The 17,500-nt window shown below is 39.9% G+C and overlaps 1 protein-coding gene across 7 annotated transcripts in view; it reads right to left on the minus strand.

Moving 5' to 3' along the window:
• The window catches only part of macf1a (microtubule actin crosslinking factor 1a), a 976,441-nt gene that overhangs the window by 402,840 nt on the left and 556,101 nt on the right, over positions 1-17,500 (minus strand). For all 7 annotated transcript variants that reach the window (XM_051936317.1, XM_051936316.1, XM_051936315.1 and 4 more), the window contains one exon: positions 5,353-5,586. In XM_051936317.1, the coding sequence (XP_051792277.1) occupies positions 5,353-5,586 (234 nt within the window). The remainder of the gene's footprint in view (positions 1-5,352; positions 5,587-17,500) is intronic.

Consider the following 17,500-nt stretch of genomic DNA (forward strand, 5'->3'; position numbering starts at 1 on the left):
AAGATATTTATATCCTAAGTGATAGCAATCTGCAAAACTACAGTAAATGTATATTCTGCTGTTCCACAGTAAGGTGACCCCTTGATTGCCACAGTATATTTGATATACTGGGTCAACTTATGTTGATATTAGTATCAACAACACAATGTGACTTCGGTTCTGTATTCTAGTGCCATGGAATTTGCGGACTGACCAAATTAGCAAATGTCTACTCATTTGTTTTTTGTTTTTTTTTTTAAGAAAAGCTTACACCCAACAAAATAGTCCTAACTGAAATGAATGTGGATATTTACAAGTTCTTCTAGAGTTGGCTCACCCTGTGTGCCTACTATGCAGGTTAAGACTGACTGACATCTCCACTTTGTGTATGTGCCATTGAGTATTGGTATGCAATACTGGATTGTGATTCACTGGTGCCTTGTCCAAACTTGGTTCCCGATGCTGTCAAAACCTTGGATTACCCATGCTTTTTTCATTTAAATTAAGAAAAAATGTATTCAGTACATAATGCAATACATACTGTCGTGTGCAACTTATAAAGTGAATAAACAATAATTTGAGGTTACATAAGTGGAAGAAAAATTCTAGGGTAACGTAGCTTATATCTTAAAGAAATAGCAAAAAAAAAGTTTGTTAATGAATGTCAGAAACCTTTGCTGGCATGTCAGGAGGCCAGATAGGGGTCAAGTGAACAACAAAATGTACTGAACAATGACTAAGAAATCAGCAGATGTCCTGTAAACAACCAGAATGGACAGTTGTTATATGCAGAGAAGGTTTAAGGGTGGTAGCTCATCTCAAAATGTGTAAGAAAACCGGAATATAATAGAATAGACTTTATTTTGTAAATGAGTGTATGTATTGATTGACACCATATGTAAATTCAATAGTTTATAAAATTAACCTGTATTCTTTGTTTCTCTGATCATTCTGACCATACTGTAACAGACTGCTTTTGAAGAATAATCCCTCCAAGAAATTTTGCTGAGGAGTAATTAACACTAGAATTACCAGAGCCTACGAAAAAACTCGTAGATCCGGCCCACCTTAAATCGCTTCTTAAAACCTTTCTCACCTCTCCGCCAGCGTCTTTTGTCATCTAAATGTACTGATAAAGACAAGCTGCCAGCAGCCGGCTATTCCATCCCCCCAACGACTTAGAACGTAAACAAGCTTTTCCCAGCTAATGCCTTGATTGATTATCTGGGAGTGAAGTGGAGTTTTAGAGTAGAAATAATAAGATTGCTATTTGGAACACACGCATTTCATATGTGTTGCATTTCTACAGTAATCTGTGTAAACACATTGTTAAAACAGAAACGGTTTACAATATTCTAGTAGCAAATGACAAAATGTAGGCATATTTCACTATTTTAGAATAAAATGATACATTTGATTTCAGTCTGTAACAGCCGGTGTAATTTATGATATTTGTAAAGGTTAGCTTTATTTTTTTAAAATTCACTTTTCATTGTCTCAGTCGCGTTCAGGATCCATCCCTACCGCCCCCCACCTGACACTGCTGTTTTTACATAAAGACGCGCTATAGTTCTGCAGTGTATCACGATACATACGACCGCGTGTTTTTTTCCCCCCAGTATTGCCAGTCCCCACATGTTGCTGTATGCTGTTTCTTTTGTACTCCAGGACATGCAGAGGAAAGCATAGTAAAGAGCAGTAACTTCAGCGCTATATGCAATCATCAGACACTCCCCATCTGATGCTGTTTTCACATAAAGACGCGCTAAAGCTCTGCAGTGTACTTGTGACTGCATTGTCGTACCAATGCTTGTGAACTGAAGTGTCTGCATGCACTTTTCATGGCAATACACGTGTATTTTTTGAGCATGCCCATGTATCTCAAACACAGGAACATATGTTGATGTAAAAGTATAACAAAACAAGTGCACTTTTATTCAAGACTATAACCGAAGAAAAAAGAAAGCAAGTTACAGTAGGTGGAATGCTAAGAACTGCTGATTTCCATTCTGTGCTATATAACTGTTAACATTTGAATCTGATGATTGCATATAGCGCTGTCTGATTTAGTGTGCGCAAGAAACATGCAGGTGGGCCAGTTGCTGAGTGCTACAACGCACATTTTAAAAAAAGAAAGAGACAAATATATGTGACGTTTTGAAGAAATCATTTTATGACGCGAATAGTACCAATCAGAAAACATCGTCGAAGTAATGCAATATTATTTGAAAACGAACAGCGTCAGGTTGGGTGTGAAGTTATACTGGCGCTGTTTGAGTCAGATCAGAAGCTGAATAAGCTGAAAAAGCTCCTGTTCTGACTCTAAGTAAAAAAGCATGAATTAATCAACAGAAATAACCGCGATTGACATTTTAAAGTTAACGATTTACAGTGCATACCAATTTATAAATTCAATGTCCGTTTGAGGAAAAAAAAAACACTTTCTTCAAAGCTGGGAATCGAACTCACGTCTCTATGGCACAGTAAGGCAGTGGTGCTCCAAGTCAGCAAACCGTCCTTATAACTTATTTTTTCAAGATCCATAACACACAGACAGACAGAGCACTGCGTAATACAGAGACAGACAGGCAGAGATATACAAATTAACAGGGAAGGCACATGTACTGAAAGAAAAAAAAAATCAACATGTGCGTTGTTTCTGCAGCACTGAATAAGCTCACCCGCTCTAACATCATCCCTCCCCCGATCTGGCTCTCTAAGTAACAGCGCAAGTACAGACACAAATCAAGTGCATGTGTGTACTGTATAATATTAACAAAAAGAGCAGCTTACTACTGAAAACGGCAAATATAGGAGTGAGTGGGGATCGAACCAGGACTCTTGATTACGCTTGGTTTGCGTCTGTACTTGCGCTGTTACTTAGAGAGTCAGATCGGGGGAGGGGTGATGTTAGAGCGGGTGAGCTTATTCAGTGCTTTTTCTTTCAGTACGTGTGCCTTCCCTGTTTGTTTGTATATCTCTGCCTGTCTGTCTCTGTATTACGCAGTGCTCTGTCTGTCTGTGTGTTATGGATCTTGAAAAAAATAAGTTATAAGGACAGTTGTTCATGTTAATTGCAGTCTCAATTGTTAAAAAAATATTTTAAAAGGAGCATCCCACATGAAAATATAACGATCTCATTAACTGACAGAGCATACCAATTTACAAATTTTATGTCCGTTTGAGGTTAAAAAGAAAAAAAAGAAGTAACACTTTATCTCCAGCGGGGAATTGAACTCATGTTTGTGAGGCAGAGAAAAGCTACTCGGTCTGAGAGGCAAATCTTAGCGCGCTACGCCACGGAAGGTGTTATATGGTGTGTGAAGCTTTTGTGGAAGTGTTTATTTGATCTTAGGAACTCGGGCTTTACACATTCTATAGTTTATGCCTACATTTTGTAACATTTATTACTAAAATATGAAAAAGTTTCTGTTTTAGCAATGTGTTTACACAGATTACTGTAGAAACGGAACACGCATGAAATGCATGTATTCCAAATGGCGATCTATTATTTCTATTCTAAAACTCCAGCAGTTCAGTCACTCCCAGGTAATCAAACAAGGCATGAGCTGGGAAAACTTAGTGAACGTTCTGCGACGGTGGGGGATGGAATAGCCGGCTGCTCGCTGCTCCTCTTAATCGGCACATTTAGAAGACAAAAGAGAGGTGAGAACGGTTTTAAGGTGGGCCGGATCTACGAGTTTTTTTGTAGACTCTGGTAATTCTAGTGTTAAAAGATTTTTCTCCTCCATGATTACTGAATTGTCCTATTGTCTGGGGGAGTTGCCCAGATCTCTCTATATATCTGTGTGTATATATATATATATATATATATATATATATATATATATATACTGTATATATATATATATATATATATATATGCCTGGTCTCTACAGACCCATGGTATTTAATAACGCTTGTTGAACAGAGTGAATACATGCAATAGTAAGATTTCAATGACAGCATCACAGACTTTGAGATGTGTCCCAACAGAATGGTCTAAACTACAGTACATAGTCACAGAAGGAATACTGTGCCTGGACTATGGTACATCTCAGCAACTATTTGTGTGTTTCAGTATGAAGTGCTTGCGATACACTACATACATGTTTCAGTACGGAGTATATTTGATCTCTAGGTGTTTGTTTGTGTGTTGTCCTGTGATTAAAGGTGTCCATGTCTGGGATAAATCATGCGTTATGTCAAGTGCTATAGGGACAATCTCTGACTCTTACAAATCAGACTAGGAGTTGGCAGATCTACTGTAGGTAGTAAATGGATATTCCATACTATGAGTAGCTGAGTATATAACAGACAGCTCAGTGATTAGCATTATTGTCTTACAGCAGCAGAGGTTTGGACTTAATTCTGGTTCCAGGCAAACTCTGTGGAGTCTGTCTAGTTGCTCTCTGTTCAAAATGGTTTTCCCTAGTTCTCCAGTATTTTCTTACATCCCAATGGGATTTTAATGTGAGATTGCTGGGCTAGCCCCATAAAGAAATGGGGCACTATGAAAAGAATCACTCTTAAGCAGATAAAACACTTATCTCCAAGTCTGGGAAAACTCGTAGCACAAGGAACAAAAAAATCTGCAAAATTATTTCTGTAAAGTCTATGTCAAATTTCAAGACTTTCCCAGCAATTTTCTGTCATAGCCTTCATTTACATAAGCAGTTGTAAGCTGTGAAGCTGATCACCTAATGTGGCATACCCAACGATTCAGACCAACTAATCTGCAAATCATTATGATAAAACCAAACAGGTTTGATTTTATCTTTAGTCAGAGGAGAAGGATGTGTGTGCAAAAGAGGTGATAACCAATAAATGCTCATCCAGAAATATAATACATAGAAAATAGTAACGAGGAATAAGGGACACGTGTTTTGAACCTTACAAACAGAAAAGAAGTCCATCTGTCTGATAACTATTGTTTTACATTCCATACCATAACAGAACAGAAAAAATAAATAAATGGCAGAGATTGCTCCTGACTTTGGTGCAGTTGTACTGGCTGTCAGTATACTATTAAAAAAAAGCAACCCAGTTGTAAAAATAAATATATAAAAATAAAAGCTGCAACCTCTGTGCCCACTGAAGCCAGTTGCATCAGAAACTTTTCTATCTGTGCCCTCCATGAAAACATGAAATTAAAAATGCTTCTTGGCCATCAATAAACACAGTAACAACAAATACAAAATACACAATTTTTGGGTAGAATATTCCCTTAATAAACTGAATTTATTCAAATTCAGGACATTCCTAATAAGTTCAATTTTTGCCAAATGAAATCTAGTAATGTTTGGATAAAGCCTATATATACTGTACGTAAATATAAATGCATTACAGGCAAAAGAAAATAATTATTGATACCTTCTGGGATTCATTCTGTTGAGCGGTTGCAACAGCAGAATCAATAATCTGTTGGGTGGTGTTAATGCAACTGACAAGTTCTGCATACTGTTTGTCTGCTTGTTCCAACTTCTTTTCCATTTCTCTATGCTCCTTAAGTGGCAGAAAATCACCATTCTCTGATAAGAATGCCTTCACTGATGCAATAACTTCAGATACATCAGCTGCATTTGTCTTGATATCATGCTGAAACGCCTATGGCAGAGATAACAGGTTAGTGATAAAGTAAATATTTATTTATAACCTTTATCATTATTATAGCTATTTACGTCTTGGTCCACTGAGTACAGTATATCAAATGACCTCTATCAATCATACCCATTAATCTACTATATTAGGTCATTTTCTCATAGCTTTCCAGACAATAAAATTAGGGTGGTTGTGTACCATTGGGGATGACAACAGATTCATTATTGAGTCAGCAACGTCAGACAGAAAACTGTCTAAATCGCATGCAATACTGTACATCTTTTTAACACTAGAATCCCTGAAGCCAATGAAAAAAACTCGTAATCCTGGTCCACCTTAAATCCCTTCGCACCTCTACATCAGCGTCTTTTGTTTTGTAAATGTGTCGATCAGCATAAGCAGCAAGCTGTCCCATCCCTATCACCCTCACCCCAATCATCACCCCCCCCCCCCCCCCACTCTAGGCAAAAAGTTCTCCCAGCTCAAGGCTCCTTATCTGTGTGTGAGCTACATGGAGTTGTATTGGGTAAATAATACAGTACAGTAATCCCTCCTCGATCACGGGGGTTGCGTTCCAGAACTCCCCACGAAAGATGAAAATCCGCGAAGTAAAAACCATATGTTCATATGGTTATTTTTATATATTTTAAGCCCTTATAAACTCTCCCACACTATTATAAACATTTCCCGAACAATTATACAGCATAAACACTTTGTATTCTCTTAGATATTAGGTAAGATTCGTTGAAATTATGTATGTAAACACACTGCTTATATACAGTAAAACCTAAATATTATTTTAAAGATATCGAGCGTCTCTGATATCACATATGTTACAGCCATTACGACAGATAGGCCACCAGCAATAAATACGTGCAATGCAAGAAAAATTGTATACAGTGAAATGTGTGTACAGTGACACTAAACTATGTACATGTAAAAAGTACTGTACGTAGAAAATTAATTATGGTTACTCACCAACAATGACACAACCACTTGTCTGATAATGATGAGTTTCATTTTACTGCACAACAAAGGAGAGTGTTACAGCTCTTCTAAAGGAGCCTCTTCAGGCGATTGTGTAGCACCGCCATTGTTGTTATTCCGGCAGTCTTCAATCCAAATCCCTAAAGCAGATTCCACCCGGACTACCGCCTTATTACATCCACTTACAACTCGTTTTGCGCCGTGGTTAAAGGACAATGCATCCTTAGATCTTATATTCTTTTCCTCCTTTTTAAATAAAATGAATCGTGGACTCATTGATGCCGTAATGGCATCCTACAGCAGTGTAGCGGTTCCCTTCCTTCAACATATCCAAAACTTTTACCTTTTTGGCAATCATTAGCATCTTCCGTTGGCGCTTGGGCACAGCCCCTGAAGCAGTAGCAGGAGCACGTTGATGCTGAATGAGCGAGACGAGACTTCCTGGTTAACGCAGCAGAATAGAATTCGGCGCTCCGTCGCTAAGTCAATCAGCACACAGGAACTTTACTGTGTGCTCTGATTGGGTAGCTTCTCAGCCATCCGCCAATAGTGTCCCTTGTAAGAAATCAACTGGGCAAACATGTATCAGAAGTAAAAAGACCCATTGTCCACAGAAACCCGCGAAGCAGCAAAAAATCTGCGTCGAAGTCGAAGAGTGATATAGCGAGGGATTACTGTATATCATTATTTGGAATATATGTATTTCATGTGTGTTCCATGTTTATAAAGACCTGGGTAAGTGTACAATGAAAAGAAATGCTGAACACATACCTACAGCAGAAACTTTTTCCAAGTTATAGTAATAATGACGTGTAGTGTATAATTGGTCCAAATATTGAAAAAACGTGTGCTTTTATTCAAGAATATAACCAAAGAAAAAAAACCATTCCATTTACATGTTGCTGTCAATGAGTTAAAAACCCAAGTTCAAATGTCAATTGACAGGAAGCTGATATGTATTCTTGAATGGTGCAGAGGTAAGAAGGTACCAGGTTGGAGACTCGGTGCTCCATGTTTTGAACTGCTGCTATTATTATTGCTATAATATAATAAAAACATACATTTGATTTGAGTTTGTCACATCCAGAGTGAATTTTGGCTACTTATAAAGGTTGGTGCTTGTTTTTTTTATTATTCAGTTTTACTCTGTCAGTGACATTCACATGGTACAACAAAATTGCCTTTCCCTCTCTAAGTTGATGCAGTTTATCTCCATTCTTTTCACAAGAGCAGCAAGGACCACAGTTGACACATAAACACTGGTGAATCATGTCTTCATGGCATTTTGTTGTGACTTGAATTTTTTGTTATTCAGTTTTATTCTTGAATAAAAGTACACTTGTTTTGTTATACCTTTGCTAAAGTGTTTATTTTGTATTCCAGTAACCACTTGCATAAGATCGAATCTGTCTCTGCCTCTCTCGTGCACGCACACACACATTCATGTATGAAAACGTCACTATTTGAAAATGCTATACTATTTGAACATTTTTTTTTCGATCTTGCCTGTACTGTAAGAAGTCTGTCTGCATTTTCAGTATCTTCAGTGTGTGCAGTGAGATCAGGAGGGGTGGGGTGAGGTCTGGGGGTACAGCGTGATCGTGATTGAGAGAATAAAACGTGTTATAGCACACAGCAAATGGCCACCTGAATGTTCCTGCTTGCATTGAATAAGCTCACGCCTTCTGGTGCACGGTGTCAACGCAGCACGGAGAAAAAAAGAGAGACAAATATATGGGACATTGGGTATAAATTTACTGTACAGTAATCCCTCCTCCATCGCGGCGGTTGCGTTCCAGACCCCCCCGCGAAAGGTGAAAATCCACGAAGTAGAAACCATATGTTTATATGGTTATTTTTATATTGTCATGCTTGGGTCACAGATTTGCACAGAAACACAGGAGGTTGTAGAGAGGCAGGAGCTTTATTCAAACACTGCAAACAAACATTTGTCTCTTTTTCAAAAGTTTAAACTGTGCTCCATGACAAGACAGAGATGACAGTTCCGTCTCACAATTAATAGAATGCTAACATATCTTCCTCTTCAAAGGAGTGTGTGTCAGGAGCAGATAATGTCAGAGAGATAGAGAAAAGCAAACAAATCAATAGGGCTGTTTGGCTTTTAAGTATACGAAGCACCACGGCACAAAGCAGTTGAAGGTGGCAGCTCACACCCCCTCCCTCCATCAGCAGCAGAGAAAGAGAGAGAGAGAGAGAGACAGAGACAGAGAAAAACAAACAACCAAAAATCAATACGTGCCCTTCGTGCTTTTAAGTATGTGAAGCACCGTGCAGCATGTCGCTTCACGAAGCAGCTGCACAGAAGGGAGCAAAGTGAAGATAATCTTTCAGCATTTTTTGACGGAGCGTCCCGATCATCTAGGTGTGCGAACAGCCCCCCTGCTCAATCCCCCTACGTCAGGATCAGAGAAAGTCAGCGCAAGAGAGAGAGAGAAAAGTAAGTTGGGTAGCTTCTCAGCCATCTGCCAATAGCGTCCCTTGTATGAAATCAACTGGGCAAACCAACTGAGGAAGCATGTACCAGAAATTAAAAGACCCATTGTCCGCAGAAATCCGCGAACCAGCAAAAAATCTGCGATATATATTTAAATATGCTTACACATAAAATCCGCGATAGAGTGAAGCCGCGAAAGGCGAAGCGCGATATAGCGAGGGATTACTGTACAGTGGAACATCGGTTAGCAAGCATAATTCTTTCCGGAAACGTGCTTGTAATCCAAAGCACTCGTATATCAAAGCGAATTTCCCCATAAGAAATAATGGAAACTCAGATGATTCGTTTCACAACCCACAAGTATTTATATAATAAGGATTAATACAAAATACTTGTATAAAGTAAAAATACATAAAACAAAATAACCTGCACTTTACCTTTCAAAAGAATCGTGGCTGGTGCAACAGAGACGAGAGAGAAGCAGGAGGAGGGTTATTGTGTAGGGTGACTTTCACTACTCACGGAATCACTGCAATCTGTTGGCTCGCTGGAATTTTTTTCTTTTCGTGCAACTTTAACAAGGAAACCGTCCAATGATAGCTGCCTTTGCCTCCTTTTGAAGATTTCGCAAAAATGCGACACTGCATTGTCATTAAACAGATTCATCGCTCGCACTACTACCGCCTTATTTGGGTGGTGATTTTGCACTCTTTCCCACATTTTACACATCTCCGTCTTTTTCTCCTCCTCCTCTGATGAGATGTCCTCCATAACCTCTTGCTGTTGCTCGCGATGCAGATCCATCAGTTTGTCGGTGGTCAGCTCCTGGCCATGTTCCTCCACCAGCTCTTGAGTGCCGTCCTCATTTACCTCCGGTCTCATGGTCTTCCCCAAGGACACAATTTCATCAACAACTGGCGGCTCCTTTTCATGAGAAACCCCTCAGAGTCATGTCCAAAAATGCAATCGGGCCACAATTTTCTCCAAGCAGAATTGAGGGTTCTCTTGGTGATTCCTTCCCAGGCTTTATCAATGATCTTGAGGCAGCTCACGATGTGGAAATGATTTTTCAAAAACTCTCCGAGTCTAAGGTTTGTTCCTTCAGTCACCTCGAAGCATCACTGAAATAGTGCTTTGGTGTAAAGCTTTTTAAAGTTCGAAATGACCTGCTGATCCATGGGCTGGAGTAGGGGAGTGGTGCTGGGAGGAAGGAACTTGACCTTAATGAAGTCGAATTCCTCCAGTAGGTCGTCCTCAAGGCCTGGAGGATGAACTGGAGCATTATCCATAAGCAGCAAGACTTTGAGTGGCAGATTATTTTCTAAAAGGTATCGCTTCACTGCAGGACCGAAGACCTCGTTGATTCACTCAACGAACTAGATACGAGTGACACAAGCCTTTATGTTGGACCTCCACATAACATTTAACTGGCTCATTGCACCTTGCATTTCTTGAAAGCTCGTGGATTCTCAGAATGATACACGAGCAGGGGCTTGACTTTGAAATTCCCGCTTCAATTAGCACACAACAAGAGGGTGAGACGGTCTTTCATGGACTTGTGACCGGGCATTGCATTCTCCTCTGCTGTAATGTAAGTCATCTTTTTCCAAAAAAGCCCCGTCTCATCGCAGTTAAAAACTTGGCTGTGGCAAATAATGCTCGGAAACCATGAGCCTCTGGAACTCTGCAGCGAATGCCTCAGCATTCAAACTTGCAGCCTCTCCGTGCCTCACAATACTATGGATGCCACTTCTCCTTTTAAAGTTATCAAACCATCCCCTGCTGGCCTTGAAGCCTTCTTCATTTTCTGTTGACGTACCTGGCAGTTTACTTACAAGGTCGGCGTACAAGCCTTTTGCCTTCTCGCAGATCAAGTTCTCTGGCACAGTATCACCTGCTAGTTGCTTCTCATTTATCCACACGAGAAGCAACTTTTCTACATCTTCCAGAACATGTGGCCATTGCTTTGATACTCTCGTAACTCCTTTTGCTGCATCTAGCCCCCTTATTTCTTCTCTCTTCTTTAATATCGTGCAAATCGTAGAAGTAGACTTTTTATAAAATCTTGCAATGTCGGCCACCTCGTTCATGCGTCTCAATGATTTCCTTCTTAATTTCCACCGTAATCATCTCCTTCTTCTTACCACCTTCCTTTTCAACTTTTTTCTTCATGGGGGGCATTTTCACACATACAATAATGCTATTTACTAGCACAGATGTTGACTTATACAAGTGAGCCACAACCCCACAGTGAGTGAGTGAGTGAGTGAGAGAGAGAAGTTGTGATCACGTGAGGCTCTGCAGACAAAGCGTATGTGTACTACTCGTACTGCAAGACCTTGCTCGTTTATCAAGTCAAAATCTATTAAAATTTTTTGCTCGTCTTGCAAAACACTCGCAAACCAAGTTACTCGCAAACCGAGATTTCACTGTCATTGTAAAAGTTAACTTTTTCAGTTTTATTCTCGGAATCGCGATCACGCTATATCCCCCCCCACCTCACCCCGTCCTCCTGATCTGACTCTAAGTAACAGCGCCAGCATAAATTCACACCCGATCTGACGCTGCTCGTTTTCAAATAATATTGCATTATTGCGAAGATGTTTTCTGAATGGTACTATTCAGGTCATAAAACTATTTCTTCAAAATGTCACATATATTGTCTCTTTCTTTCAGGTGTGTAATAGAAACCACAGCATACAGAGAAGTGTGTGCATTGCAACAGGTACACATGTCGTAAATGTAGTAAGGACGGTCCTTGCGTGTGTGTGAACTGTTAACATTTGAATTTCATGACTGCATATAGCCCTGAACTTACCGCTCTGTACTATTCTTTCCTCTGCATGTCCTGGAGTACAAAAGAAACAGCATACAGTAACTTGGAGATCGGCAAGATCGGGAAAAAAAAAAAAAACACGTGGTCACTGATTACAAGCGCAAGATGTTATGCGAATGAATATGAATAATGTTGCATCCGTGCCACAATGTTTTCCGAAATGTACTATACAGGTCATAAAATGAATAATTCCAAATATCATATACAGTAATCCCTCGCTATATCGCGCTTCGACTTTCGCGGTTTCACTCTATCGCGGATTTTATATGTAAGCATATTTAAATATATATCGCGGATTTTTTGCTGGTTTGCGGATTTCTGCGGACAATGGGTCTTTTAATATCTGGTTAATGCTTCGTCAGTTGGTTTGCCCAGTTGATTTCATACAAGGGACGCTATTGGCAGATGGCTGAGAAGCTACCCAACTTACTTTTCTCTCTCTCTCGCTCTGACATTCTCTGCTCCTGACGGAGGGGGTGTGAGCAGGGGGGCTGTTCGCACACCTAGACGATACGGACGCTTGTCTAAAAATGCTGAAAGAGCTGCTGCCTTCATTGCAACTGCTTTATACGGCGGTGCTTCGCATGCTTAAAAGCCAAACATCCCTATTGATTTGTTTGCTTTTCTCTCTCTCTCTGACATTCTCTGCTCCTGACGCACACTCCTTTGAAGAGGAAGATATGTTTGCATTCTTTTAATTGTGAGACGGAACTGTCATCTCTGTCTTGTCACAGAGCACATTTAAACTTTTGAAAAAGAGACAAATGTTTGTTTGCAGTGTTTGAATAAAGTTCCTGTCTCTCTGTGCAAATCTGTGACCCAAGCATGACAATATAAAAATAACCATATAAACATATGGTTTCTACTTCGCGGATTTTCACCTTTTTCACCTGGAACGCAACCCCCGCGATCGAGGAGGGATTACTGTATACGTTTGTCTGTGTTTTTTTTTTTTTTTGACATTATAGACCAGGGGTCTGCAACCTTCACTATCAAAAGAGCCATTTTGCTCCCTCTTCCTCCAAAGAAAAATAGTCTGGAGCCGCAAAACATAACACAGCTTATAAACTTTTAAAAGTTTTAATCTTTTTTTAGATTTTACATGTTACAACCACGGAATACAACAAACAGAAGTGCAGTGTGCATGTGTAGGCCTACTTTGAAATAAATTTAACTGAACTCTGCAGGCCTATTTGAGTCCTTCCTATACCTGTATAAAATTAAAATAAAAACTAGCCCACTTTAATATAAATAAAACATTTAGCTGTAGCTTAGCAGCTTTAAAAAAGTAAACACAAAATTCCATTTCAGTGTGCTCTCATCCTCTTCAGGTTTCCCTCTCAGCCAGCAATCAACTGAAGCACCTGAACATACAAAAAAACCTACATCAGCTCCGGGTCTGAAATAAATGTGTTTTTTTTTTTTTTTTTTTTTTTTAAATATTAGCCTATTAAATGCTATTGTTCTCACCTGTTTAATGTGACTTCTGTTTCTGAAGTTCGCTGCAAATCATCTCTAGCACTTTGAGCTACTTTTTGTATGAAAATGTGCTATATAAATAAACTAGGGGGCTCCGCCCCCTGCTCGCTTCGCTCGCCAACCCCTGCCGTTGGGGCATGACAAAGAGTGAGATGTATGAATTAGATATAGAATTGTGTGCAGGTTTGGATGATGCCTATATAAATACAAAATTGAGTGTTTGGCATAGAGTAATGTTTTATTGGAATATTTCTCTGTATACAACATCAGTAGTAAAGATGGTGTCTTGTCTTTGAATGAGTCTTCCTTGGCATGGATCATTTTTAATTTTAACTTTAATGTGAGATGAACGTCGAACACATGAGAAGGCAAAATAAAGTTGTGCATGTCCAAAAACGGGTTCAGAGAGGTAGATGCCAACCTTGTCCATGGTTTGTCCTTGTGATTTGTTGCTGGTCATGGCAAATGCAGGTTTAATGGGGAACTGTCGGTGTTTCAATGTAAAAGGTAATTCTAGGTCAGAACTCGTAAGGTCAATTCCAAGAATGAGAACAGTATTGTTAGCATGTGAATCTGAAAGAACTGTTGCTTGAATAACATCGTGTGTTATGGTGTTGACGACTAACCGTGTGCCATTGCATAAACCCTGTTTAGTGTTAAGGTTTCTTAATAGCATGATTATTGTTCCGTTTTTAAGGGTAAGGTTGTGTTGTGGTCATCCATCCGGGTTAATAGTGTTCAAATATTCTAATGGGAAATTCAGATGTTCATTGTCGTCATCAGAGTCAACTTTGTCAGAGCTTAGAAAGAGCCGTGTCTCTCCAGGAAGTAATGAAATGACCTGGTTAATAATGTGATTAACATTAATATTTTTTGGACATAATATAGTGCGTTGTGTTAACCACATATGCGAAAGCAGTATGGGCCATTGCCTTTTGGTGTCCTGTTATGTTCTCTGGTAGATGCAAAAGCAAATGAACTATTGTAGGATCTAATGTAGTTCATAAAGTTTTTACTTTCAGGCACATCCTTAGAAGCTTCTGTAGATATTCCGGATATGAATGTAAAGGAGGCAGTCTAATCTGCCCCTTTTGACAACAACGTGTAAATTCATTATTTGTATTGCCAGTTGTTTCTTCTGTGAAGTTAAGTGAATGACAATGATTGCAAATGACATTCATTAATCCCAATGAATTTTCCTCAATAGTGGACTCATTATTGAAAGCGTTGTCAGCCAACTGGCGTAAGAGTTTAGCAGACGTCTGGTGTTGATGTCTGCGACGGGCATGTTTTGCTTGTGGTGTTTGAGTGCCGCGTTGTTGCATGTCCATTATTTGTGACGCGCTATTTTTGAGTTTTAATTGATCCGCCTCCGCTTTGCGCAAAGTCCGTTTCACTCTACGTCGTGCATTGTTTGTATCGTGCCTTGTCCGTTTTTGTATGTCGGTCAGTTGAGCTTTCTGCTTTTTGAGTCCTGCTTGCTTGTTTTCTGTCCGGTCATATGCGCGTTTGCTTTGCTCCCTTTTTTGTATGTCTGAGACGCAAGCTCTTTCTTTTGAAATCGTGCTTGTTTTGATGCAGCACTTTGAGACGCGCGCTGTATGCGTGTACGTTCAATGTGTCGGTTCATTTGGGCACGTCTCTGTAACGGGGTTACTTGAGCTTTGCGTTTTTTGATCCGAGACATTTTTTCTCACGTATTTTCCGAAGCGCATTGTATGCGCCGCCGTGTATTCTTTTTGTTTCATTCGTGTTCGTGTGTTTGGTTCCGTTATCCAATCCGAATAGTTTTGTACCCGTGACCGTGTATGCATGACTTGTTTGTTCCTCAGCGTGCGAAATATGGATAAGTATTAAGGAGGTTCGCACTCACTGTTAATATGGAGCCTTTTCTCCAGTTGAACGGTTAATAGTGCTTTATTTTAATGAGATCCACCTATGCTGCCTAGTGTGAAGATTTTGAGATGACGTATGTTTAATATGGACGTTTCCTTTAGATATGTGGCTTTGGGTGTCACTTCTTATTGATTGGGGGGGGGGTGTGTGGGTGAGGATTGTTGTTGAGCGAGCGTCTTCTTTCGTTTTGTGTTCCAGGGGCTTGTTGAATCCCCCTCTTTCTGTGTGCCCCGTCCGTTGCTTGTAGGGTGTGTGGGGTGGTTTTGTGTTCTTTTTTTTTGTGTTCCAGGGGCTTGTTAAATCCCCCACTTGGTGTGTATCCCATCCGCCCTTTCTTGCGCCTGCGCAGTACGTCTTTTTGCAGCTACGGCCCATGGCCGGATGTGCCTGCGTCCATCATCCGGTTTAGCATTCTCGGTTAGTAATATGGATGTTGTTGTTGTTCTATGTCGGGGCTATACGATGTGACTTTGACCTTCACACAGGACTGCAGGCTCATGTGTGAGGTGGGAGAGATATTTGGACTTTATGAAGTTCATTCTTGAGAAAACTTGCTCACATAAGTATGTTGAGCCAAAGATGGACAGGACTCCAAATGCATATTTTTTCATGTTCATATATGTTTCGGGAATGGCACTCCATGTATTGAAAACAAGTTTGTCGGGTTTGGGGAGGTTTTCAATATCAGTCCATTTGTGCTCTTTAGCGAGAGTAGCCTTCTGACGGGCGACTTCTTCAAGATCCGCTGTCAGGCATTTGAACTTGGACACCCATAAATCTTTATCCGCTATGCGGCCAGTTCAATTTCTAGATCGGGCTTACTTACTCCTGTGAATGCGGATGTGTTCAGCAGGGATGGGTCGATGTCCAGGGAAGGAGAGAGTGTTTTTTTTCTTTCTGAACTCACTGAATCTTTCTCTAAATGCAGCTTGCATTGCAATAATTGTACGGTGGAAATAATCACAATTTATGTGAATGTTCACTGCTTTGAACTCTCTCAGGGAGGGGAAGTGAGAGAGTGAACCTTTCTGTACATCTCTGGCAAACACTGTCATCATGCGCTCAAACACCAAAACATTTAAAGTCAGAGAATAGATGCTCTGATATTTTTATGAACGATTCTTTCATGTATTCTCCGTCTGTGAACGGCTTACCCCTCCTTACGATCTCTTGAGCTGCCACAAAACTAGCAGCTGTAGTTGATTGTGGAGAAGTGATCCACTTTTTGAAAGTATGTTTGCTCTGTTCAGCTTTCCGTTGCAGTTCCGAAATTGCTCTCTTTCGCTCATCTTCACTTGGGTATTTTTCAGTGAATGCTGAGTGCTTGTTTCGAAAATGTCTTTCAACGTTACATTTTTTGTTGTTCGATAATTTATTGCCACATATTAAGCACACCGGTAAGCCAGCGTCGTTGGCGGTGAAGGCAAATGCTTCTGTCCACGCAGAATTAAACTCTCTGTTCTCTTCTTGGATTTTTCATTTTTGGGATTTATTCATGGTTAGTGCAGGGGTCGCACACTCCAGAAGCCACCTGCAGGTAAAGGCGAGGGCTATAGACGTAGATGTGACGCATATTTTAGTTGACAAATTATAAATAAAAATAAAAATTAGATGTTAAAGTGTATAACAGTAGTAGTAGTAAATAAACATTATATATATTACATATATTATATACAAATTAAATTAAGAAATTGCCGTTATTCATTTTCATGTTTTTTTTTTTTTTTGTCAAGGCCAAAAGGAGCCATTACAAGGAGGCTGAAGAGCCGCATGCGGCTCCAGAGCCGCGGGTTGCCGACCCCTGTTATAGACCATAAGGAGAATATTAATTCAGCGTGAGCAGGAACACTCAGTAAAACTGAATAAAAAAAAAATCAAGTGACGGTGAGATACGAAGAAGGCAGATTCACCAGCGTCTGTGTGTCAGCTTTTATCCCTCCAGATCAGAGAATGTCCAGTTCCATTGCCTCAAAACACCACTCACATCTACAGTTATTCTCAGTCTCAAATAAAAACTATCAGCGTCAGATCCCTGGGTGGTGGGTCAGTAGTATGTATCGTGATCGTGACTGACAGAATAAAAGTGAAAATAAAACGGTAACTTTCACAAGTATTATAAATGTCCACCGTCTGTTACGGACGCAAACCAAATGTATGTGTGTACTGTATAATATTAACAATAAGAGCAGCTCACTACTGAAAACGGCAAATATAGGAGGCAGTCGGGATCGAACCGGGGACTCTTGATTACAAGTCAGCATATTTTA

The sequence above is a fragment of the Erpetoichthys calabaricus genome, chromosome 14, assembly GCF_900747795.2.
Source record: "Erpetoichthys calabaricus chromosome 14, fErpCal1.3, whole genome shotgun sequence".
Taxonomy (NCBI): Eukaryota; Metazoa; Chordata; class Cladistia; order Polypteriformes; family Polypteridae; genus Erpetoichthys; species Erpetoichthys calabaricus.